This window comes from Daphnia pulicaria, chromosome 8 (assembly GCF_021234035.1).
Source record: "Daphnia pulicaria isolate SC F1-1A chromosome 8, SC_F0-13Bv2, whole genome shotgun sequence".
NCBI lineage: Eukaryota > Metazoa > Arthropoda > Branchiopoda > Diplostraca > Daphniidae > Daphnia > Daphnia pulicaria.
Genome location: NC_060920.1, coordinates 15363074 through 15387480, shown reverse-complemented (window position 1 = coordinate 15387480; position 24407 = coordinate 15363074). Strand labels below are relative to the sequence as shown.

Here is a 24407-nt window from a genome sequence, read left to right as displayed (position 1 = left end):
ATTAAGCAAATATATTATTAACATAAAAAATTACTATAAACTGTGCGGGATTATTTTATTTAGCAGACGAAACAAGCCGGTTCCACTCCTCTATCTATTTCCAAGTTCCAACGTCATCTACATATGTGTGTCTACTGATTGTTATTTATTTATCAGTAAAAGTTAACAGTAATATATTTTCCCGCTGAAACAAGGTAAAATTTATCGAAAAGAAATAAAAAGTTAGAAATTATGTTTGTTTTTATGAGTGAAATCAAACAAAAGGATCTCTGCATGCTAAAGCATTTTTCTTTTTCAAAATTCACTCCCTTTTTTGTTGTTGTTTCTTTTCATATAGATCAATATGGCTAATCCAAACGATCCAAATTATTATTATGGACAGTCTGCTGGTATGGCTCAACCTGGTTATGGCTGGGGAGATGCTAACCAAGGAGAAGGAATCTCTTTTGACATGGATTCAAATTTCGGGCAAGAGCAGTAAGCATTATTTTAGTTATACCTTTGAAACTGTTCATAACAAACAAAATTTGTTGATAACAGGCACTTCCAGTCATTTGATTATTCTCAAACATCAGCTCATACAAGTACTATTCCTGACACAAGCACCTCAGCTGGACTTTATCCACCACTACAGCAGGCTTACGAATCATCATACATAGGATCACCACCAACTGTGTATGGTGGACAGCAGTTTTTAAATCCAAATGCCTCTTCGTTCCCAGCCTCAACTGTGGCTTCCAGTGGAACTGGATTTGATGATGAACCCCCTCTGCTTGAAGGTGTTTCATTCATTATTAATTTGGAAGATGCAACAAAAGCAATTATTGTTATTCATCGAAGAATATAATTAATGCTCTTGTGCTTTTGACAGAACTTGGGATCAATCCTGACCATATTTTTCAAAAGGTACAGTATGTTAACAAAATAAAGTTTATGATAGGCAGTCATTGACTGTTTTAAAAAATAATGCTTTTTGACTAGAATTTTCTGATAAAATTTTAGTTTAACATAATTGGCAGTTACAATATTATATAAAATTTTATGTTATTAGACGTTAGCCGTACTGAACCCTATGCGAGAGACTGATGCCTCAATTTTGCAAGACACAGACCTCGCTGGACCACTCGCATTCGTCCTAGCTTTTGGAGGATTCCTCCTTCTGGTAAGCATGTAATCTGAAAACGTTCATTCCTTTAAATGACATTTCTGTTGATATTATTATTTCTTTTGATTTACCTCACGCTTCACAAACAAGTTTCTAAAACATGATCATTAATTAATGAAATTCTGTGTAGCGATTTGCTAATGAACTAATTATTGTTAATTAATTTTTTAAATTTTGATTTTAGTCTGGTAAGGTCCATTTTAGTTACATCTATGGAATAGGCGTACTTGGTTGTCTGGCGATTTACGCTATGCTCAACTTGATGGCCGTTTCGGGCGTTTCCATTGGAGTCACCGTCAGTGTCCTAGGGTATTGCCTGTTACCCATGGTCGCACTCTCAGGAATCAGCATTCTAATATCACTCCAGTAAGTTGCATTTGATCTCTTTGGGTTATTTTCATTGTAGGTGCTATAGGACATGTATTGGTGTATTCTTGTTCAATTGATTTTGTCTCTATGCCCATCTTCAGTGCACATTATTCCCCCGTTTATAATTAATAGTTCCAAAACACAGATGAATAGCATTAGCATTGCTACCAAATCGTAATGAATTTTTTAGTATTGTTTCAATCCGAATATTCGATATCCTGAAGTCCTGAACATAATCTTTTAACTGTCTTCCTTTTTCATCGAATTCAGTTTCCTATACAAGGATGGTAATCTATGTCTAGAAATGTTTTAATTGGATTAACATTTTTTGCATGTCCTATCATTCAATCGTTATTAAAGAAATCATTCCTGTTCTAGGGGACTTCTCGGTATTGTGTTGACTGCATTGGCCATCCTGTGGTGTTCGATTTCAGCTTCGAAATTGTTTGTAACAGCCTTAACTATGGATCACCAACAGCCGCTAGTCGCATATCCGTGCGCAATGTTGTACGGCGTTTTTGCTTTGCTCACAATCTTCTAGAAAAAAACGAATTCTCCATTTCTTTCTTTTACTTTCCATCTATTTTGTTTTCTTCTTTTTTCTTCTAAAATATGTTAAATTTACTTGCCTTCCCCAGCTTTTGAAAGATAATTCCCTTCATCGTGATGAATATACTGTACTGACTGATCATCTATGACAAGTAAAATCAGCAATTCACTGGTTACGCATATGGAATTATACGCGGCTAATGTTGTAACGACAGTGCAGCCAACATAGACACAAAATAAAACATGATATAAATTGAAAAGAAAACTAATAACCAATCATTATCCTAAAGAGTATCGTATATGTCGGTGAGCTTGAGTTATGTGTGCAGCAGATATCTGTGTATGTTGAATTAAACACAACCATCGAAACGGAAACTTGATTTTTATAGCACAAGCACAACGAACTCTTTTCTCCCCTGTATAATGGCTGTTAACTTCAGTGAAGAAGAAATCAACTTGTTTCATGATACCGTTAATTGCACTTAATGATGGAAGATTTAAATACCATGTATTCTCTTGACAATAATTAAGGATTATTCTTTTTTCTCTTGACAATAATTAAAGATCATTCTTTGCTGTTCCAGAGGTGGCATTGTTGCTTACCCAGCTTGGAGCAGGTTTCTTTACAAATAAGTACGATTGAAAATTGAATTGAATTGCCCAATCAGAAGGAAGCCTAGTGATTAGTAAGCATACTTTTTTTCGTTACGACATTCAATATTTGTTGTTTGCTTCAAAACCAAAGATTTTGAATTTTTGTAGTTTTATTGTTGTCAAACTGGAGATTTTAAGATTTTGGCACAAAATTTTAAGTTTTAACGATCGATTGCATTTTTCTGATTTTTCTTAGAAACTAGATATTTTGTGTACATTCAATTTTAATTTTTTACCCCTTTTAAATTTGATACTAAACATTGAAACTATTTAGATTTTTATTCCATTGGCCAGGTTACATTGACTCTGATTTGGCAACTGATTCTGAATTTACATATTTAGAGGAGGTAGGGTTAAAAAATGAAACGACCCACGTTTTCAGTTTTTGCACTCCAGCGAGACAGTTAGATCTTAAGTGGTTCCAGAAACAAGTGGCTCTCATTTTGCATCGCCCCATCGTGAACATTCATTGAAAATTGGCTTCTTTAATAACTGCGTTTGCTTTGAACAAATTATTAAGACAAACAAGACCATTGGCTGGTTTATTGGTTATCAGAGTGGATCCAGATTTGCAGCATGCTTTCAGTGTTACTTCAATGCTGCACCAGGTTAACTGCAATGAGTTTTCCAAGAACTTCTCATTCCTGGTAAAAATTAGATTCTTAAATGTTTTAGAATTGATTCCAGTAGTACCATGAGCTTATGAATATTACTTTTCTGTAGTCAATTTGGTGTGACCCGGACTTCTAGAGTTATCTGAGGGACAAGTCGTCAAGGTAGGAAATTGCTTAACTTTATGTATGTGTTGTATGTGTGCTCTGTGCCAATCGAGAATCTTATCAAATGCTTATTGTTGAATGGACATATTGATTATTGATAGTCTTCTTTTCACGACATGATCGTGAATTCCCGAATTTAAGTTTTGAAAATTTGTTTGCAACGCCATCTTGTGACCAACAGTCAAGTCATGTAGAGGATCCATAGCTCGTTCTTATGTTTTCTGAATTCAAAAAAAAATTTTAACTGTTCGATTGAAAACAAGACATCGACATCACCCTAGCGTTAAAATATTGTACACTATTGCTTCCCACACTTTTGGGGGGCTGTCACCATTGGAATAAATAACAACCTGAACCTGTCCTAGTTCGGTTCTACCCTACATTTCACTCTTTATTGGTCGATGGGCCTCAGAGGCCGAACTGCTGGGTTTCTTTTATTTGCTACCTTATGGATATTTTCTTCCTTTTTCTCCCAATGGTTAACAGCTCTCTTCCGTCTCCATGGAGACTCGTGTCTACAAGCTATCGAGTCGTGGTTATCAGTCACTGCTGAATTCCCTCCAGTCATGCGATGCGTATTTTTTTTTTCCTTTTTTTTCCTGTTACCTTTCTGGGTGTTGCAAAACACTTGAAACGACATTGCGTACAAATCGACGACGAAGAACCAATGGTCGATTTGTCGGTTTTCTTGGTGTTTCCCCGAGGTCTAAACGCATGGTGAATGTCTTTTTTTTTACTTGTGGCTGGAAGTTCAATTTTTTTTTTACAAAAAGGGGGGATATTTGGAGAATCAAATCAACGAGGCGTAATTTAATTATTGTTGTTCCCTGGCGGATCCTTGTGGTCGTTGCCTCTGCATCATTGTCGATTTTCATAAGTATGGCATGATGGGAAATTAAATTTTTTATGAGAATGTGCACTCATATCAAGGTGATGTGATGTGAATGTCTATGTATGTGATCATCGCTTGATCTTAATTGTAAGGATGATAAAGTCGTCTAATTGGAGAACTGTGCAAGTCGTCTGTTTCTCTGCCCGAAGAGACGCGTCGATCGATAGAAGTGTGCCTTGTAGTCCACGTAAGAGGACGTTTGCAGCTTCTCAGAGAACTGACGACAGCAAGACTTGTGTGTGTGTGTGGGGGGGGGGGAGACGTCTGTGTGTGGGATGTAAGTTTGCAGATCAATGTAGAGGAATTATTCACCGTAATCCACCAGGAACCACACTTGTATGCATTTGTTGTCTCCTGATACGTTACAAATGACACGTTGAGTCCGTCCTCTTCCCTTTTATCCTCCCTGAACTGTTTGATTGTTTGATCCTTTATAAGTAATAACCCCACTGAAAATGTGCTGTTAAAAAGTAACGGGTTAATTATGAACGTTCTCCTATTTTCAGTCAACACGAACCCAGTTCCAGAGTTTGTCGAACTTGGCTCGTATAATTGGCCTTTCCCCTCTTTTTTGTTTGCGATTGCAATTTCACGTTTAAAAAGTTTTTCATAGCAATCAAAGGTTGGGAACCATCAAGGTTATACTCTTCAGTTAATTTAAACGTAGCGTTGTTCCGAGCCTTTTGTTTGATGGAAGTTTTAATGCTCGCCATCCATCAATTGGCCAAGAAGGCGAAGCAAACTTATTATATTGTACGGCCACGAAACACAAGCTGCTGAGCGAGCCGGATCTTTTGTCTTGTGCAATCATGATAGAAACTAGCAGACAACTACACCGAAGGAGCTTTTTGCTTATCGTCATGAAGGCACCACGCAATTCCGTCGTATAGTGAAAATGAAACGAAAAAGGAAGTTTCTTGTAATTGAATTCAGTCTCGAATCGACCGAATGTTTCCATCATTAAGGGGAGTTAAAGGGTGAGGGGAGTGGGTGACATTGTCGTGGAAGTCGTACTCGTCGATTCAACCTTTTTGAAATTTTGATAAGTTGAACGAGAATCCAAATCAGTTAACATCCTGCTGATAGATTCGTTGCATACGGCGTTCCTTAAACTAAAATGGTCGTTCGTTCTCTCGTCGGGGTAACGTATAACTTTTTAAAGTTTTGCTGGTGGATTATCATGCGAAAGAGGTGGGGGTGGGGAGACGCTTCTTAATTAGAAATAGTGTCGCTCTACTAGGTAATTCGGGCACGTCGATGTTAGGTGAGATCGATTGTTTGTGTGTGAAAACAAAGCTTATTTATCTTTCACTCTCTATCGCTAACGCGTTCTTTTGCTCTACTGGATAATCTACTAGTGAATCATGCCTCGAATCCCCGAACAATCACATTTGGTCAGAAACCATCAAAACCTTTCCGTTTTCTTATTTCTCCCTTCACAACCGTTCCTCGTCGAGATCCTGTGAAGGGTGCTGGAAGAAATCAATTAGCCCCTTTGCTATCCTCTTTATACACTTCTCTCTCTGCGGCGCTAATTCACTTGCACTGTATATTTTCTTTTCTTCTTCTCGCCGAAACGCTGATCCGGATTCGTCGGCCGAAGAGTGGAAAAGCCTGATCGGAATATATCTACGGAGACGTCATCGAGAACCTAACAAGGACAATGGCCAACCGTTGGCTATTCAGCGACATTGTATGCGGGCTCTGTAAAGTACATGACCGGTTTCCGTGATATCCTCTCCAGGGAGAAGGTGGCGGTGGCGGCCACTGCTGCAAAGCTGATGGAAATGGTCGGCCGCTCGTTTACGAAATCTGAGTAGGTGGGGCCGAAATAGCATCCCCACTAGTCTTGTTGATGACCATCGTATTTGTCGGTCCATAAATTTTGGATTCCTTTGACGAGAATCTTGTTGTTGACGGGATATTCCCTCCTACGCCGTAAACAGTTTGTGATTATGTTGAAACGGATCGTGTCTTTGTTGTTCCAAGGAGAAGAAAAGGGCTTTAAACCTTAGAACTTGTGACCTTTCCCTGCAGGATCGAAGTAAGAGAACTCACGGACGTAATTAGCCTGGACGCGTATCTATTCATTTTATTTTCCTTTGAGGATTCTTGTTCAGTGCCTTATAGAATTGTGGGGGTTGATATGATTGCCTTAACGAGGTATTGACTCTAACCACAATAGGGTCGCTGTTACCAAGTGAATTTCCCCCTCTCTCTCTGTGTATGTCCCGTGCTGTGAGGGTTGATGCAAAATACCTAGGGCCTTGAAAACTCGTGGCACTTGAAATTGTAGAAATAGCGAGGCCTCGTTACACAGACGCGCGCGCCACATGGGAGAGTTCCACTTGTGTCTATTCAGAGTATCTTCTTATTTGACTCCAATTACGTATGCACCGTGCTCGGTATTGTTACGTCGAATTGTTATGGCTGAGCATTCGCATTCGCCCCCCCCCCTTATTAACCACTTCGAACTCGTCGACGAGTTATGCGAAATACACAGCGGTATTCTCCAGCAGTGCAATTTGCACGGGAAAAAATTGGGGTGGTGGGTAGAACAGAAGATGCAAAATGAGAACAAACAATTGAAAAGCTCTCGTCGTAGAAATAATTGAATTGCTTCGGTTCGCCCAATGAATTTTGCGCGTCGGTGTTTATGACCCGTGACAAAATAAATTACGTTTCAATATACTCGCACGATTCTCTGTAGTCGGTTGCTGAAGCAAAGGCAATCTGTCTTCTTTGAGATGGGCAACCGTGTCTCTCTTCCATCTCCCTGTTGACTTATCCAAACTCTTGAAGTCGATGCGAATCTGCATTAAGCGAAATACGTCACGATCTTCCACTTTGTTTTCGTAACCTTTTGTGATGGTTGACGATCTGCGTGACACCTTCGTCTTTTTATTTGTTACCGACAGCAATTGTCTCTCGCTTCTCTCGAGTAGAGAGACGGTTCCTCAAATGGAACTCGGCACAGTTGAAACGTCAACACTTGCACGTGCTGTCGGCTACTTAAGAAGGCGTCAGGTAACCCTTTTTCGGTACTGACTAATGTAGTTGCAGTTTTCTTGTTTGACAAATTCCTGCACTCAAGTCGCTTTGAGCGGGTGTGGCATTGATGCCGGGGATAGTACATGTATATAAGATATATAAGATGAAGAGTATTTTTACTCGATCGCTTCTCTTCTCTTTTGTATCTAAACTCTGATCTCTTATTTACCGGTTTGATGAAGGAGAGCATGGCCGAAGGGTGGAAGGAGATATAGTGTCTGAAAGATTGGAAGAAGTATACGAGAGGAAACCGTTAGGGCGATGTTGATCGATGAATCTCATTCTCTTCTTCTACTCTTCTCCAAAATGATTGGTTTCTCCTTTTTTTTAGCGGATTTTCTCTTCTCTTTCTATACTTGCTCTTTTCTTCTTTTTTTTTTTTTTATTTCCTTGACACTTGCAGTGTGTGTACAGCCATAGTGGTAGTAGCCCGAATAGATCCAGGGAGGAAATTCGCTTTTCAGACTACCGGAGTAGCGTGATTGCCGTCCAAGAGAGGAAGTCAAACACGAGGCCGTATAGAAAAAAGACAGAAAAGGGGATCACCATCTTAAACGTTAACGTTTGCAGGGAGCTCAAAAAAAGGGGGAGAAGTAAAACTGGAGGGAAATGAAGACAGGGACTCGGTTGAGGGAGGACAGACGTTAAATAGCCATCTTGAAGTCAAGTCTTCTCTCTCGGTAGATTAGGAAACTATCAGGGCCACTTAGCCAACGTCTTGATGGGGGAATAAGCGAGGTGGGAGGGAAGCTGGGAGGAAATCAGTCAAATTTCAATTCTCACGGCTTCATGTGCTAAGGGGTTTTCTCCATGGGGTGACATCAAGTAAAACTGGAGGCATTACGAGCGCATCTAAAGCATTTCCCAGATGACGAATAGGTATAAAAGAAGAAGATAACTACTTTTTTCGTCCGGGAGGTGGCAACTTTTTAATTAAATACGCGTTCCCTTAACGAAATTAATCAAAAAGAGAGCCTAAACTTTTTCCTTCACTCGTCGAGAAAAAGAAAAAAATGTTGTCATTAATTCGTTTTTCTGAGAATCCATTACGCGTAACAACTACCAACGCTTGAGTCGGCTCGACTCATCTATCCAAAACAGGTAGGCGATGCACAAGACTCTACTCAGGTAGAGGTTAAGTGTCACTCACATGATTGGCCACCCACCCCCGTGTTATTATAATAGACTTAAATGCCGAAAGAAAATAAAAGAGTCGCAAATACAATGCGCCGTTCCCCAACTACCAATCGGATTACGCTTGCACTTTCCAGAGATGACTATCGCACGACAAAAAAACAATGTAGTATTTCCTTTTGCTATGCGATTACAATGTGATAGATGGAAATATTTATTTAGACGTCGTCTAAAAAGAAAGAAGAACAATATAAGAAATGAGGGAAGGACGTGCAACTGTATTGATTTCCGATGGATTCTTTTTTTATACCTAGTGAGTATTGGCGCACACTTTTATTGCGCGTATCCGCACCACCACCCCCTACTACCATTCGCTTCTTTTTCGGCTTGGCCCGCCAGCCCTTTCAGTTGATCCCCCAATGGCTTCTTCCAGTTTCTCTTTTTTTCTGGTCTTTTTTTTGTCTCTTAAAATAGCCTTCCAGATTTTTGAAGATAAGATCGTTAACGAAAGATAGAAAATGAATAGAAAGATGAACGATTTTCCCCTTTTCATGTCGTTTCTCTTTTTTTTCTCAAAATTTGCCAAGTAGTTTTTCGTGTCGAATGTTGGAGCTGGGTATCCGTCGAGAAAAAAGTTTCGGCGGATCCCCAACAGGCACCAGCATTGCCGTCGCATTGTAAAGAGATCAGACGGAGTGTGTAAGATGTACGGTAAAGCAAGATATAAAAGACGATACCTCACATCTAGTTGATTGTTTGTGTCAGAGTATCAGACGACGGCATTCAATAAAACGAGGTGCACCTTTAAACGAAGGTGGAGGGAGATGGGGCAATGTGAGAAATTGGATCGCTATGCCTTTGTTTAGACATGTTGCCATGAGTTGTCGTTGACTCTTCTCTGTTCCCCTGTGTGGTGTTAGGCAACACGCCATAAACGAAGAAAAATCAAACGATGAAGTGGAAAAAGAAGAAAAAAAAGTTGATCGTTGTTACCACGGATGTGCTGCGCTTGTCGTCGAAAATAGAGAAAAATATCGGTGCGGATGATCTTTCGTGACTTGATTGGATCCCGATGGGAATCCCGGTATATACCATCCGCGTTTAGACCGGGGCTATATTTCTCTCTATTTTCTAGTTGTTGTTGTTGTTGTTGTGGTTGTTGGTGGTGTCGCTGCGGTCGGCTTGGGCGCTGGGATATGAAGTAGACGATGTTCCTAATCCATCAGAGATTTGGTGGGAGGATCTTTGGCCTTTTAGACACCTCCGTCCGGGATTGGACGGGCAAAAGCGGGCGGGACAATCAGCGACTTGTACCAAGGAGGATGAGTGATGATGAGATCTTCTCTTTCAATAAAAGCTGAAAGAACAAGGGAAAATGTTACGTCAAAGGCGCAAAAGAAATGGCTTTCCACTCAAGTGTTATTTTATTAATGGTATATCTGCCATCATCGGATAAATGGCTAATAAATTTCCATCTCATCTATTACAATGTGAGCGCGTAGGTTGGCCGAATTCCCCGGAGTCATTTTTATGGTTTCTTTTTGTCAACGTTTTTTGGCGAAAAGAAAAAAAAATTACATTTCGGGAAATTCGTTTAAAAAGTTTGAATGAACGCCCGCCCACGCCACTCAAATTCGAAGGTTAGCTCAAATGAAACATGAGGTGGCCTTGATATTAGATAATTGTCTACGTCAAGATGTAGGTAAAGGGAAAACCCTTGAGAGCAAGCGTGGGATTTGAAACCAGGGTGTATTGTATCGGTGTATTTACGGTACCGATATGTCGGGAACAAGAGCTTCAGCTTGGAACCGTGATGCCGATGCATTCTAAAAAAAAGTAGAATTCTTTTTTTATTTGACAACAAAAAATTTGAATCACTTAACAGAACGTTGACAAGGCGGATTTCTCATCCTGTATGATGTTGCGACAATCCTATCTCTTTACATCAAAGACGCTGCGGTTTCCATGGTATCAAAGGGCCTTGGACCGAAGAAACCCTGAGAGCCTTTTTGGCGCAATGTTGGGCCCCGTGGTTTTATTGACGTTGAAGTTTAGACGTCTCATACGTCTGGAAGGATGTCTGCTACACTGTATACTGAATCGCGTAGGCTTATAACTGGCTTTAAAGGGAATTCATTTTGGCAGCAGAAGTCGCATCTAACTGAAAGAAATGACTAAGTAAAGAGAAAAAAGAAAAGAGCAGAGCAGAGCAGAGCAGAGCAGAAACCCCCAAAAGATATTCGTGTTCAGGATTTTATGTCTGGTTGGGTCAGTTGTAAGTGGCCAGTTGACACGGGGGGTCGTTTTCATTAGGGTGAAAGCTCGGAACACGCGCCATCTGTTATAGCCCAAATAGATAGATCACGGAGACTTAATGAAGCTTTCACTTAGTATGTCTCACTCCATCTCCATCCGTCTCAGCCATTCCGTAATACTCGAGCCAGATACATCCAGACATCTTATCTATTTATATATTTTTTTGTGTTGCTCCTTCTTTTTCTTCTTTCCTCCTTTGTGAGTGAATCGTCTGCATGAAAACAGATGAACGGCACGACTCGAGATGATGGCCGGTCGGTCGCCTTCATCATCATTACCATCGTCAGTGATGTGATGGCCGCGGCCCCGGATTCCCCCCTCCTATCGCATCCACTTCGTCGTCCGCGTCGTCGTCGTAGGCGGCGGCCATCTCTTTGAATCGATGTAATTTTCTCTTCTCTTATTCGATCGAATGAGGCAATAGTCTATTATATATATATATATTTTTCCCATGATGTGATACAATAGACTCACGTATCCGATAGCCCGTAGGCTTCGATGACGACCTAGTTTTTTTTCTTCTTTAAAATAGATTTGATAGGTTTCGTGACCAACTATTATGGTGCACGATAGAGGCGCTGGTCACGCGACGCTCCCGGCCGTCGGTCGTCAAATGTCCAACACAAAAAGCATGACACGAAAAATCAAAGCCAATCTGCTCTCGTCACCTCATTCCAGATGCACGCGATTTCTTTCATCTTCTTCCTAGCTACAAATTCATCGATGAGAACAGCGCAACAAGCGAGATTTTATTGCGCAATTGCACTTGAAAAATGTATCACTGCCTTTTGATTTTTCGGTTCATTCTTCCTGTTCGTTGTGAGCTAACCGTTCGATATGTCTCCCCCACCGGGAGAAGGACTCTAATGCATGTTACGTACGAGCCTTACCGATTTCATTTTTGGTTGAAATTTTATTCCTCGTTGAATAAGAATTAATTCGAATAGGGAATAAAGCTAGGATAGAGAATCCTAGTAACTTGCTTCTCTGCATAGCTTAAAGGGATTACACGGCAGCTGATTACTGGATCAGTAGGTACGCGTGTAATGAGATGGAAGAAAAGGGGTGTGTGTGTGTGTGACTTTGCGTTGTAGTAGTGGGAGCTGTCGCTGAAAAGAGCCGGACAAATTACCGAAATGTGATCAACGGCAAAGTCGTCTAGTGAAAGGGAGGATGCAGAAAGTTGACAGCGTGTGTAATGGGATATACTTCGATAGTTGATTGAACTGGAAGCCATTCGATTAAGGACCCGAATTCGAGCGTCTTCTTTATGCCCCGCTAAATTTTATGGACTAGTGTATAGGGGAGGGGGGGGGGGGTCGTTGCGCTGAAAAATCTTGTCTATAATTTTCTCCTCAAGTGTCTTCGCTCTAATGATGTGCCATTTATTGGTAACACGTGGAGTATGGCTGCTGCCCGGCCAAACTTATTTATTTATTTTTTACGACGCACTATTTTTAACACTTTTCTCGGTACACGTATTTATCTGGAGGCTGTCTAAAATTCCCGTTTTCTGCGTGTTCACTTTAAAAATAGGCACTTTTAAAAAATGTACGCGGACCTCCGCTGCACGGTACAATTTCCGTCTGCGCCATCGGCTTTGCCGGGATTTTTTCCCCCCTTCCCCAAGCTGACAAAGCGCAGACGACCACGACGACCACTTACTATCGACGCAATAGTCGTATCGTGAAAAATTGTTTCTCTTTTAAAATGGCGAAAAATATACAATTTACCGAGAAAACGAGCGAGTCTGTTATACTGTTATGTGCCCTGTCTGTGTCTGTGTGTGTGTAGACCTCGTTAAACGACGTAACGACCGAGTTTAGTTTAGTAGCCGAAAGCAAGCGAAAAAAAGGGGGGAAATAAAATAAGAAGGGTGATTATTGATCGGAGGCGCGAAGGGAAAGAAAGTTAGCGACATTTTAGATTTTTTTTTTTTTTTTTGTGAAATGTAAAAGCGATTACGTGTCTGAATGGCGTTGAGATCAAGCCCGAGTCCAAAATAAAAGTTGTGAGATTCAGCATTCATTAATCTATCGCGTCAAGACTCAAGAGAAGAGAACTAGATGAGAACCGGTCTTCTTTGGAGGGGCCCTGGCAGACTTTGACTAAAAGAATAGACCTGAAATTAGCCTAATGAGTAGCGGCTGGCTCGTTAGGCTGTAGATGGAAGGAAAAGTCCATTGCGTTCGTTCATGACTTGGTGCATGTCGTCTTTTGCGAACGGCAAAAGAAGAGCCTGGGGAAGAAAAAAAAAGTTGCTCTAACAACGTTGGTACATGTGTAATCATTGAAGTGAAGACGGCAACTAGTACGGAGGCGCAGCAGCCATGTCTACATGATTGACTCGTATGCGAATCTTAATTGGTTTCTAGATTGGGCGGCAGAGACGACGGTCCCAGTTAATTGACCCCCGCTTGCCGAACCAAGAATCGTCTTCCTCCTAACATGGCGTGAATCTCTTTGCACACATGCATACACACACTAGGCTGAGCTTGGCAGACAAGACAGCTGTGCAACATTCCGTACATTTTACCTTTCTCGAGTTTCCCCCCATCCAATTTCCATCTTCTTGGATGTATAACTACTACTGCTGGAAGTAGACAAAAGACTTGTTATGCCTCCCTGATATCGATTCGTTGCGCAGAGATAAAGAGAAAAAGAAAGATAGAGATAGAGCAGGGAGCTGTTTAGATGCCGGTGCACAGGCGCTTTGTGGCTGCGTCTTTCTCGGCTTTTTTCTCTTTTTTTTTTAACTCGTACGCCGACTTTTCCGTAGGTAATATGCCTTTTTTATAATGTTGTGCAATTTTCAACTCTTGTTTGATCAAACCATCGCGCTTTGCGTCCTAGCCGGATGAGAGGCGAGTCATTGCTGGATGCACATTGATTTTTGGCTTCACACTCCTACTCTCTCTTTTATATATTAGATTTCATTCTATATCTAATATAATATATACACATATGTATATGTATATATTTTTCTCAGCGCGAACTCTATATCCATCCATTATGTATCGTCATCCATAATGAAGTCGGGCACACATCCAAAAAGGCGAATAAGAATGAGGGCGATGGCTGCTAGAATTCAGATAATGAAAGGAATTGTGTCTCTCTTCTTACAAGGAGCCGGGAGTTTGTGGCTAGCTAGACTCTATGCTATACAAAGCCCGGTCTAGTGTATCGTAGTTGAGCTTTAATGTCGGGATGGTTAGGGGTTTGATACATATGCATTGAATTCCGCCGCAAAGTTGAAGGCAGAAGCTACCACCGCAAGGCTGTTCATTTATTCCAAGCAGCTGTCATCATCTTGGCGTAATTCAATTATTTATAGGAATCGACGCAACTACAAGGAGAAAAAAAAAAATAGACGTGGGGAATGTCACGACACACCCCCGATTTCCGTTTCATGTGTCGACATGAAAGTGTAAACGACACTTGCTTCTTCTTTTTTTTTCGTTGAAAATATCTGCAATTTTTGGCGATGCCTTTATTCTCCCCCGCTCGCTCGATGGCGCATCCACTACACGTGAATATTTGATCCTTTCCTTTTCCCGTTTTTTTCCCCCATTTTGCCTGCGCGAATCGACAGCAGAGAGAGAGAGAGCGGGAAATATTGATTTCGGTTTCGTGGTGCCAAGAATACACCGCCTACTATCTTTGGCGTCTGTCGTCATCCTCCCTCTCTCTCTCGTTTGGCAATGTAAGAAATGACATCAAGAGAAGAGGCAGCAGCAGCGCCAGGCCTCGATTGGTCTGTTGGAAACTTGTGCGCTCCAGATTAAGGACATGTATTGGAGCTTGTCCCTGACCAGGCACGAAGGCTAACACGGGTTTGAGACATGAGGCAGAGTTGGACGCATTTGATATGTCTTGATTTATCACGACACGGAGCGTCTGGAGGACTTAACGGCAGGAGGAGGATGCTACTAATGAACATATTACCGCCACTCTCTCTAACTCTCTCTACGCGATCCTTGCACATGACGTCCTAGACAGTGGCACGTTGAGTCGCAATCTATCGCCATTTGAGCAGGAGTTGACTTTGTTTTCAAAAAGAATGGCAGTGCTGGCAAGAGCAACAGCGATCTTGACCAATGGCGCGGTGACCGGCAGATGAACTTTGGGTTTAATCTTTGAGAGTCATAACAGGGATTTGAAGACGTAATAATAATGCATTTGAAGCAATGGCAGAGCATTTTCTCTGAGCTTGCCATTAATATCAATTACGCTCCGAGTGCACTGCGTATAGTGATACTCGCTGGTTCTCGTTAGATTTGCTGCTGTTCCTTTGAAGAAGAGAAAGAAATAAAACAAACATACGCCTTGGCGGATGAAACATTGCATCGGTGGCGCCGAAGAACGGGAACTTACTGGTAGACGTGGTAATAGATTATAAATCGCTCATTCTTGCACCCCGCACGTAGTGTTTCTGTCTCTTTAATATCTATCAAGCTCCTATTTCTCCTTTTTTCTTTTTACAATATTCGACGGGCTTTTCTGTTTATTTGCTAGCCGGTATCACATATCTCTGCGCGCTAGCTCTTTGCTGGAGCGGGTTATTTTTTTTTTCTCTTTCGGGAGATGTTTGACGCCAACTGATGATGAATGTCCGCGTAATCACTCGGTAGGAAACTCTTGACGCCGTCCCTCTTTGCCCTTACGGCAGCCACTAGGAGCTGATGCCCGTTTGGGCCCCCGTTTGTCATCCGACCGAAGACCATGGGGAGGGTCTCTCTTTCATATCAGAGAGAGATGGGGTGAGAATGTAGAGAGAGTGCCGAGTCTTTTCGTTCGGGAGGGAGTTAAGTGACATCTAAAAGTTGGGCAATGGTCCTCGGCGTCCTATCTTCTATTTTTCTTGTGCATTCTCAGCCCCAGCATCTTTCACTTTCTAAGCTTCATCTTTCTGCTTTGGCTTGTTCTTTTTTCTTCTACTTTTATGACATCTCCTTTATTATTATTTGGCGTCGGGAGTGGATGCGAGTCGGCCGTGCGTCATTACGCCGATATTCAACCGTCGGTAGTATATACTGCGGACCTCGTCAATAACTTTTCCTGCTTCTTCTTCTTCTTCTTCTTCTCCCGACATGTGAAAGAAAAGAAACGGCCGCTCTCTTTCATCGTCGACCTTTTATTGCATCGAAAAAAGCCAAGCCCCTCGTACGGCTGTCTTGTATGTGTGTCTGTTTCTCCCCCGAGTTTCTACACAAGCTCTTCTTTATTAGACATTTGTTTGACTTATCGGTATGGAATGATCATTTTTCTTCTTTTTCTTCTTCTTCTTCTTCTTCTGGCTCTGGCTCTGCCCTCTGTTCTCGCTGTCGCAAAAGACATTACTTCCGGGCTCGTTTCGTGTCTCTTTACTTGTCCATTCCGTGAGAATGCCTGCCTGCCCAGCTAGACGCAGGGTTGTGCGCGGGGTTTACTGGATACGTACTCTGCAAACAGGGCGACTGATGACACGAGTCCGTCATTTATTAAACAAGGGAGAGAAGAAGCGGGGGGCTGCTGCTTTGTTGAGGTTCTTTTTTTCTTTGTCCAGGAGAGAGAGAAAACAAAACAAACAAGAAAGGGTCACGGCACAAAAGGATGTGTCCGCTTAGGCCACGTGATCTTTGACGTTTGAAGTTGTGGACGGGGGTTGAGCACAAAATGTCAGTTGCTCTCCGTGAACACAACAGAAGATGCAGACGAGCGAAATTGAAATTAATTGTGTCGGGTCTCCATTAAAGGCAAAATGAAAAGAGTCTTTGAAATGGAGCAATCAGCATGACGCCATTGTTTTTTTGCTTGCTTGCTTGTTTTTTTATTTATTTCCATTACGAGTCGGTAGGCAACCGACGGTAAGGTCAGTTCACTTCCGAAGAATAGCATTTGCGTCATTTTCATGTATCAGTAATCCTTGTCAACTTAAACTATTTAGTCACTTCAGTGACTTTTTTTATTGTTTAAAAGAGTATGTGACGCATGCAAATGAGTAGGCTTTGGCTAATGCCAAAGTTTATACCTTTTCTTTATGTTTATTATTTAACTTAAAAAAAAAAACATTACATAACAAAACAGAACAGCGTTTTATTCTGCAAGGTTGTCTCACTTTACAATGTCAAGAATTCTCACCCGCGTCTTGACTTCTATATTTCTGTTGCTATCGTCACTTGAGGTGTCAAACGTCGCTTGTGTCACTTCTTTGATTCAGGCCTTTTCGTCGAAATCATTTTCTCCTTTTGATTGACGCCCTTAAATAAAAAATCCGTCGTGTTGAGTGAACGTCTGCCGTTGATGACACATCCAAAATATTTGTTTGATCATTGATGTAGATGGAATGAGGAACTCTGGCATGAGATTTGTGAGTGGTTATTTACTTGTTTTCAGTGTAACGACCTCGATTCCAATTTGATTACAGTCGCTTATTGACGCGTTCGTCCAATTACCATTTCAAAGGAATTGGAATCCGCTGGATTCTGTTGACCCTTCAACAGTTTATGTTTCGGTTCATCGCTTGGACGCATTTTCGTTCTTCGGCGAAATCACAACTTTGCAGATTGCCTCACAAAGAGTCACCTTTGAAAGGTCAACGCTCAAAGGGGAATGTTTTTTCAACTTTGGCTGTGAACTCATTTGGTGTTAACGAATTCAAGTAAGGCAAGCAAGAAAGTTTAGCTTGTTGTGCTCCGGCTTTAGTATTTTCAAAAATTTATTTCCATGCATGGGTGTTAGGCTGGTAGCTCTGGGCTAAATCATGTAATATGGATAACTTGAATCCTTCCTTCCATCTGACACCTTGCATTAAAATACCAAAGTTCAGTTCCATTACGTTACATGTACCAGAAAAAGAAAGAAGCGGAGCAAATTAATTGAAATGGATCTCGAGTAATTAAACTGGTAAACTTTTCTCTTTGTGCGTCGAATAAAATGCAGTAGTTCGTTTTTTTTTACACGGCTGGTCGTTACCCGCAAGCCAGCAAAGCAACAGAAAGTTAAATTTACCAATGAAACAAAAATAACTGTATCCGAATAACTCTATAGCAATACATTTTTGATAATTTTTTAAAAAAGACAAATAGTCGAGTAACACACAGGAAGTGTAACAACAGGTGAAAGCGGAGAGCGTGAATTTTAAATGACGAAAAGCTGTCAATTACTAAGAGCTCCGTGAAAACAGCGGGGCACTCCCGACTTTTGCCAGTGGAAAATTAAACAGTTGCCGGAATTCGAGTTCAACTCTCGGTTTATTTTGCTGTTTATTTCTCATGTAGTCTCACTGTGTGGTTCCATTTTGTTGGGAGTTTTTTTTTCTGTCTCTGCTGTCTGTTTCCCTCCTCATTTTGACATAGAAAGAATAAAAAAGGGGCGTCGCATGATACATCCGACAGCGACAAGACGAAGACAAAAAGGAAAAATCACCCAGCAGGAAAAGAAAAAGAAAATTAAAATGTTACGGTTCAAAAAGCGTCAAAAAGAAGTAGAAATAGAAAGTCAATAATACAATGGTGCTACGTATACAATGTGTACTTTGGTAGGTACCATATTTTCTTGTTTTCATTCGAGTGAATTTATATGCGCACTTGAGTCGAGCCGTGTTTGTATGTATATTTCCAACTCTAGAGCTGTCTGGCTACGCTTTTGTTGTCGTTACGTCGTTTCCAGTTTTCTTGCCTTTTTTCTCCTTTCACTTAAAAGCTCAAAAGGAAGGAAACGGGAATTCATGGAGATGCACTTCCGCAGTTTATAGCATAGGCCATACGCAGTTTGTCTGTGTATAGACTGGAAAGGATGTTGAAGATTTAGTGGGAGACGTAGAGAGACGAGGGGGGGGGGATATGACGTGATGCTTGGTTGGAATGTTGTTTACGTATTTTTATACCATGTCAAGAAAAAGATGCTGCTGCATATTGTGTCTAGATTTCTAAGGCCGATTTGTTACGCACTGTCATGTTTGGTGAAAGAAAATTGGGCAAAACTATTTTCAACATTTTTTTTTTTTTTTTTAAGTAAAAAATTTTTTTTTTTGTGTTTCGTCGTGAAATAACAACCGTGACGTTTGTCGTGGCTACACGTCAGCAATGCAGTTGTTGACCTCAATACTTTTGATTACTCGGACATCTTGAGATGGATTTTTTTGCTGACAATGTCGTCATCAATAGCGACCGGTTCCTGTTTGTCAATAGATCATTTTCAATGTTTATCTTAACGTTTATTGGAAGCTTCTCCGGGTCGCCAACGGGATTTCTTTTTCTTCTTCCTATTCCCTCCGATATCTTTTGTTTCTAGATGGAACCGCATCGCTTTTGATTGGATCGGTCGGTATAAAGGACGCTATACCAATTTCTAAAAACAAGAAAAAGAGAAAATGCCACATAGCGGACGTACGTGTTTGAGGTGTTTACGTCCCTTTTATTAAGACTCACACACACACACACACACAAAAAAGACGACGGCCGGTATTTTTCTTCTCTTCTTCTTCCTTTTTTTCCTTTTTTATTTTGTCGGTCGATGTAATTTCGTTCCGGACCGCTGGGGAAATGGATCCGCTGAGGGCGATGAACTAGGGGGCCGTGGTCCAGGCCTTTTTTTTTCTCTTTCTCTTCTTTTCATCGTTTTCGACTTGCTGGAAACTCTGGAAATAATGAAAAGGAGAATATCGTATAATATTCTTTTCTTTTTTCGTCCAATCCATCGTCACTGTGTGGCGTAGGGGAACTTTTTTTTCCGAGTCTTTTGCCTCTTCACTTGGTTTAATCATTTCCGTAATGACCTGCCGCCTCGAACGCGCATCAGCATATCTTGGGCCTCTCTCTGCATTCCTTAGCTGTCAAAAGTTCCAGACAAAGTCATAAAGATCTCTCTTGCAGCAGCAGTAGTAGTAGTCTTGTGTGATGGTGGTTGTCTTAGCAGCAGTCTATACACAAACCCACACATTCTCGCCGACCTTTTCTTTCTCAAAAAAACACACAAAAACGCAAATTTTCTCTCTTTTCCTTCCTTCCTTTGCGTCTTTTGTTTCTTCCTGGCTTCCATTTGGCACGGACCTGTATTCTGAGGATAGCCGTGCTGATTATTATTCATGACATCAAGTGCCAAGTTGAATATATATATACGCAGCGTTACTCAACGCGCTAGGCGCGCCGCTTCACTCTCCTTTCCTTCCTTTTCGGCCCTCTCCTTTATCCGCCATTGTCCAGCACCCCCCACTGCACGGCTGGTGGATGTGTAAGAAACGGACAGAAATACAATAAGGGCACGTTATTATCCCGTGACGTCTGTGTTATAAGTAAAGACAAGGGAGAGAGCCAAGAGAAATATTTATTTACGTATAGAGTATATGGTGCTGTACACATACTATATAACTATACTTTTGGGGGGAGACTATGCGTATGTAGATAGACGGTCATTTGCACCCAAATAACCCCTACTTTTTGTTTTCGTTACGATGGGGGAGAAGTTGGTTGGGTCAAATGTCTCTATTGACTTTCTTCATTTTTTCTTTTCATCTTTTGATATTTAAACATAAATCGTGAGGTTCCTGAGATTTTTTTTTCCTGTACGCGTTCGAAACAATGGGGGATCGTCTCTCATGAACGACTATTGTGGGATGAGAGGAAAAAGAGGAGGAAAACAAAAATATCAGACTTTTAAAAAAAAAAAAACTTTTAAAAGCTAATGAAAAGATGCCTTTAGTCAGCCCACACACGACAAAAGGATGCGGCACGAGCTGGGAGTGTGCTGCTGTCCTACTGCTCCGTGTCTGTGTTATTAATCCTGAGGAAGGAGAAAAACAGAGAAGACAAGATATATTTTCACAAAGCCTTCTTTCATGGATATGTTGAAGCTTCAAAAAAGAAGGAAACTGACGAAAGTTGAAAAAAAAACCAAGGAAAAAAATAAATCTCGGTCGGAACTGCTGCTGGCGGGGTTTAAGCTTTTTGGTATATCTCGGCCGAGTGCAGAGTAGGGCAAGACCTAAATGTTTACTTTACCTAATAGTATTATTACTGTAAATACATGCCATGGCATACACCTTTTAACCAGCCGATTTCTTTCCCAAATAATCGTCGTCGCCAGCAACGTGATGGACTCAAAGTGGTGGGGAGGCCCGGGCTTGGAATGAAGAAGAAAAAAAACAAAACAAGAGGAAGAAAAAGCCTTTACAAAGTATGTAGCTGGAGAAAGCTGTTTTTCTAGTTAAGTACTAACGGTATCTCTCTTGTATTATCGCACGTCCAAGAAGATACTCTGAGCATTATTTCTTTTTTTTTCTTTGGTTTTTTGTCTTTTCTCTTTTGTTATTTAATTGATTGGGCAAGTGAAGAAGAACGAAGCTCAGCAACAGCAGATTAATGCCTCACGACTTTGATAATATCAAAGTCTTTATCAGTTACCTGATGTTTTGTGAAACAAATTCTGTTTCATCGGAAGCAGTTTTGTTTTTAAATCGGATGCTGTTCATTATTTTATGTACGAAACTTTGGCAAATCGGATTGGACACTGGGATTGTTAGTTCGCAACAAAGCACAACGGATGTGATCTTTCAACAGGGCTGCGTATCTTTAGTTGGAAGGGCTTTATCGTTGATAGAATAAGGAATCAATGATACGCAGACGAAAAAGGAAGAACTTGTTTGGGGGAAAGAAACTTTTCTTCTTCTTCTTGCTTAATAGATACAACTGGAGGATGTTGCCAGGTTCTTTGGCGTCCCTCGTTGAGTGGTTGGAAAAAGGATTTCGTTTTTTGATACTTTTGGGTGGTTCACTCTCTTTTAGTTGCCTCTTATCGGTGCCAGTTCTTCTGCTGGCCCTTCTCCCACGGATGTATTTCTCTTCTCTTATTTTTTGGAGCCCCTCACTCCCTCCTTACTTCCCTTATTAGAAACCCAAGAGGATTTTCGAGCCTAGTCGTATTTTTTGGGTTTTTTTTTTTGTTTTGTTGGCCACTACGCAATCTGAGCTGCTTTTCTTCCGTCCACTTCCTGCCCCCTTGTTTCTATAACTACCTAATATCAGTGAGAATATTATTTTAACGAAATCCATAGCCAAATATCAGGGGGAAAGGAGCTTTTTTTTTTGTTTTTGTTTTTGAGGACGACTATGAAGAAACAAACCGCGCCCCTCGGTCTTCTTCTTTTTTTTCTTCTTTCTCTCTACCACATCCGGTTGGTTCCGGTCGGCTGCTTCCATGGTTGCTGTGTGTGTGTATCGTTCCCACTTAATGTTAGCTCCATCCCCCCCCCCCCTCGACCCAACTACATGGATATAGGTAATACACTAGTCCCCCAAGTTTTCGGTCGTCGTTGGCTTAGCTTTGGTGCTCCGTGTCGCTGTTATTGTTGGCGACACGGAGAAAAGAAGTTGAAAAAAAGTAAAGTTGTCGGTCGCCAAAGTTTCAACCCCACCTCTTCCCCCCCCCTTTTCTTTGCTCTCCAGGTAGACGTTATTATAACTCTTGAATGTTCTCATTCTGTCCTTGTCTCTGATGTTTTCTCTTTTTTTTTCGGGTATTTTTTAGTTTTTAGTATTTTTTTTTCTTTTCCTTTTTCGTTTCTTTTTCCCGTCGTCCTATTAAGTAGAGGTACAGGAAATTCCTCCGGCTAAGGGGGTTTATGTCTGTGTATTTCGTTTGAGGGCGATTTCGGAGCAAATGGATAAATAGTTGCAACACACACACACAACCGGTCAGCCCCGGTCTGCACAAAAAAAAAAAATAAATAAATAAAAAAAAATTAAAAAAAATGGACGGACGGACGGACGGACGTAAGGAAGAAAAGAAAAGAGAAGGGAGGAAATTCGGTTCCGTTTGACTGGCGTGAGATTTCCACCAGCGCTTCCTTTGCGCCGTTTTTCCCCATTTTTGTGTGTGTGCTTCGAGAAAGCAGCAACTGTTGAGAGCGCACTAAAAGAATCGGTTTGTTGATTGCGTTCAACTTGTGATTGGTCGATTTTTTATTATTATCAATGAAAAACGAGAGAGCATTTTTGTGACGTGGCGACGTGGTTCTCACAATTACATTTAGGAGGGATCCATTGATTGTTTGATGGCTGATGCTCGTTTCTTTTCCTATTCTTTTGCCAAACGACAATGGCAGCAGCAGCACGGACGACTTTTTCAGTTTTTCTTCTCCCCCATCTCCACCCCTTACGACAGCGGAGAGATCCCACTTGATTGGTCTTCACGACGGAAGTCGGCCCAATTTTCCGGCCGGCTGCGGATAAACAAAAGCCCCTGTGCCTTCGCTGATTAGTTCAGCTCCGCCCACTCTTCTCCCACCGCTGCTAATTAGAAGGACAAAAAGAAAAATAAATTTTTTTAAAACAGTTCAATTCAAAATATCTCGCGATTGAAAAAAAAAAAAAAAGAATTTAATCCGCACGTTTTCATTAAAAAGTTACAGCTGTTGTTAATATTTTTCAATTCAAATTTTGAAATTTATTTATTTTTTTATTTTTTTTTTCTGCCCTTGTGGCACCGCCCGGTTCACGTTTTTAACCGAAACGATTCAACGTGAACGCCTAAAATTTTCAATTGCCATTTTCAGCACTTGTACACGATTGCCACTCTTTCTCTCTCGAAAATAACGACAATACTTTTTCCCTTCTTTTTCTCCCTTGGCTGAGTCGATTTTTTGATGAGGTCTTCCAACCAGACGCGCCGGAAGGGAAGGCCGCGCGTTGTACGGCCTCAAGGTTGCAATTGCACATGCACCACCGCAGCAGCCTCGTTATGTTATACGCAATAGGTTTATTTATTTCGACTTATTATTATTCTATTTAATGTCATAAAAATTTGGGAATAAAGGTTTAGTTTGTTAGGGTTGTTTTTTTCTTAAAAAAGGAAGGTTCTCTTTTTAATGCATTTCAAATTCCATGGTGAATTATTTTATTTGTGTTGTTGTTGTTTTGAGAGAGGGAGCGGAGTGGCACTCGACTCTACGGTCGGTTAATTACGGCGCGTGATGTGAAACAAAAGTTATTTGACAAGTTCTCTCTGGCTCTCGGCAGCCTCTTCCTTTCATCGCTTTTACATATTCACTCCTCGTCGTTTCACCGAGTAGGCGAAACAGCGAGAACTACTTACATATTTCTGACTGGCGACGAGCTTTTTCGAGAGCACACACACCAACAACAACAACAACACGGGGGCATACTTCATTTTGTCGCTGAGTGGAAAGTTGCGGTCGTTTGGCGTCGCCTTTTCAAATGTTTCATCGACCGTATCTCCACTTTGTTCGCCAGTTTTCTTCTTCTCTTTTTTCTTGTCTGTGTCTGTGTGTTGAGTCTTAAAAATTGTTGAAAATTGCTTCTAGTTACGTACTTGTTTTATGAACCCCTTAATATCGCTCACTCCGCTGTGCATTATTGTCGACGGGTGAGCTAAATGCGGTTTAGGAAAGGAGAGGGAAAATAGAAACGTGTCGTGAGTTGTTATACTAGTGGGGATAGTGGCAGGGATGAGGGGGGGGGGGAGAGTGGGGAAGGAAATGATGTTAGATGGCGAATCGAGA

The 24407-nt window shown here is 41.2% G+C and overlaps 1 protein-coding gene and 1 long non-coding RNA gene across 3 annotated transcripts; both read left to right on the top strand.

The window, feature by feature from the left end:
- Positions 1-68: 68 nt before the first annotated feature.
- On the top strand, positions 69-2225 carry LOC124312018 (protein YIPF5-like). Of its 2 annotated transcripts, none has more exons than XM_046776408.1 (7): positions 69-194; positions 338-477; positions 541-779; positions 872-906; positions 1052-1162; positions 1350-1531; positions 1913-2225. In XM_046776408.1, the coding sequence occupies exons 2-7, from the start codon at positions 344-346 to the stop codon at positions 2073-2075; spliced, it is 864 nt and encodes a 287-aa protein (XP_046632364.1). In that variant the 5' UTR covers positions 69-194; positions 338-343; the 3' UTR covers positions 2076-2225. The 2 variants fall into 2 exon arrangements, with proteins under 2 accessions (XP_046632364.1, XP_046632365.1); XM_046776409.1 differs by having other exon boundaries at positions 77-221.
- Positions 2226-3242: 1017 nt separating this feature from the next.
- On the top strand, positions 3243-12619 carry LOC124312661. The gene is made up of 3 exons (XR_006910609.1): positions 3243-3384; positions 3461-3513; positions 12446-12619. It is a non-coding gene; the product is annotated as an uncharacterized LOC124312661 (long non-coding RNA).
- Positions 12620-24407: the final 11788 nt, after the last annotated feature.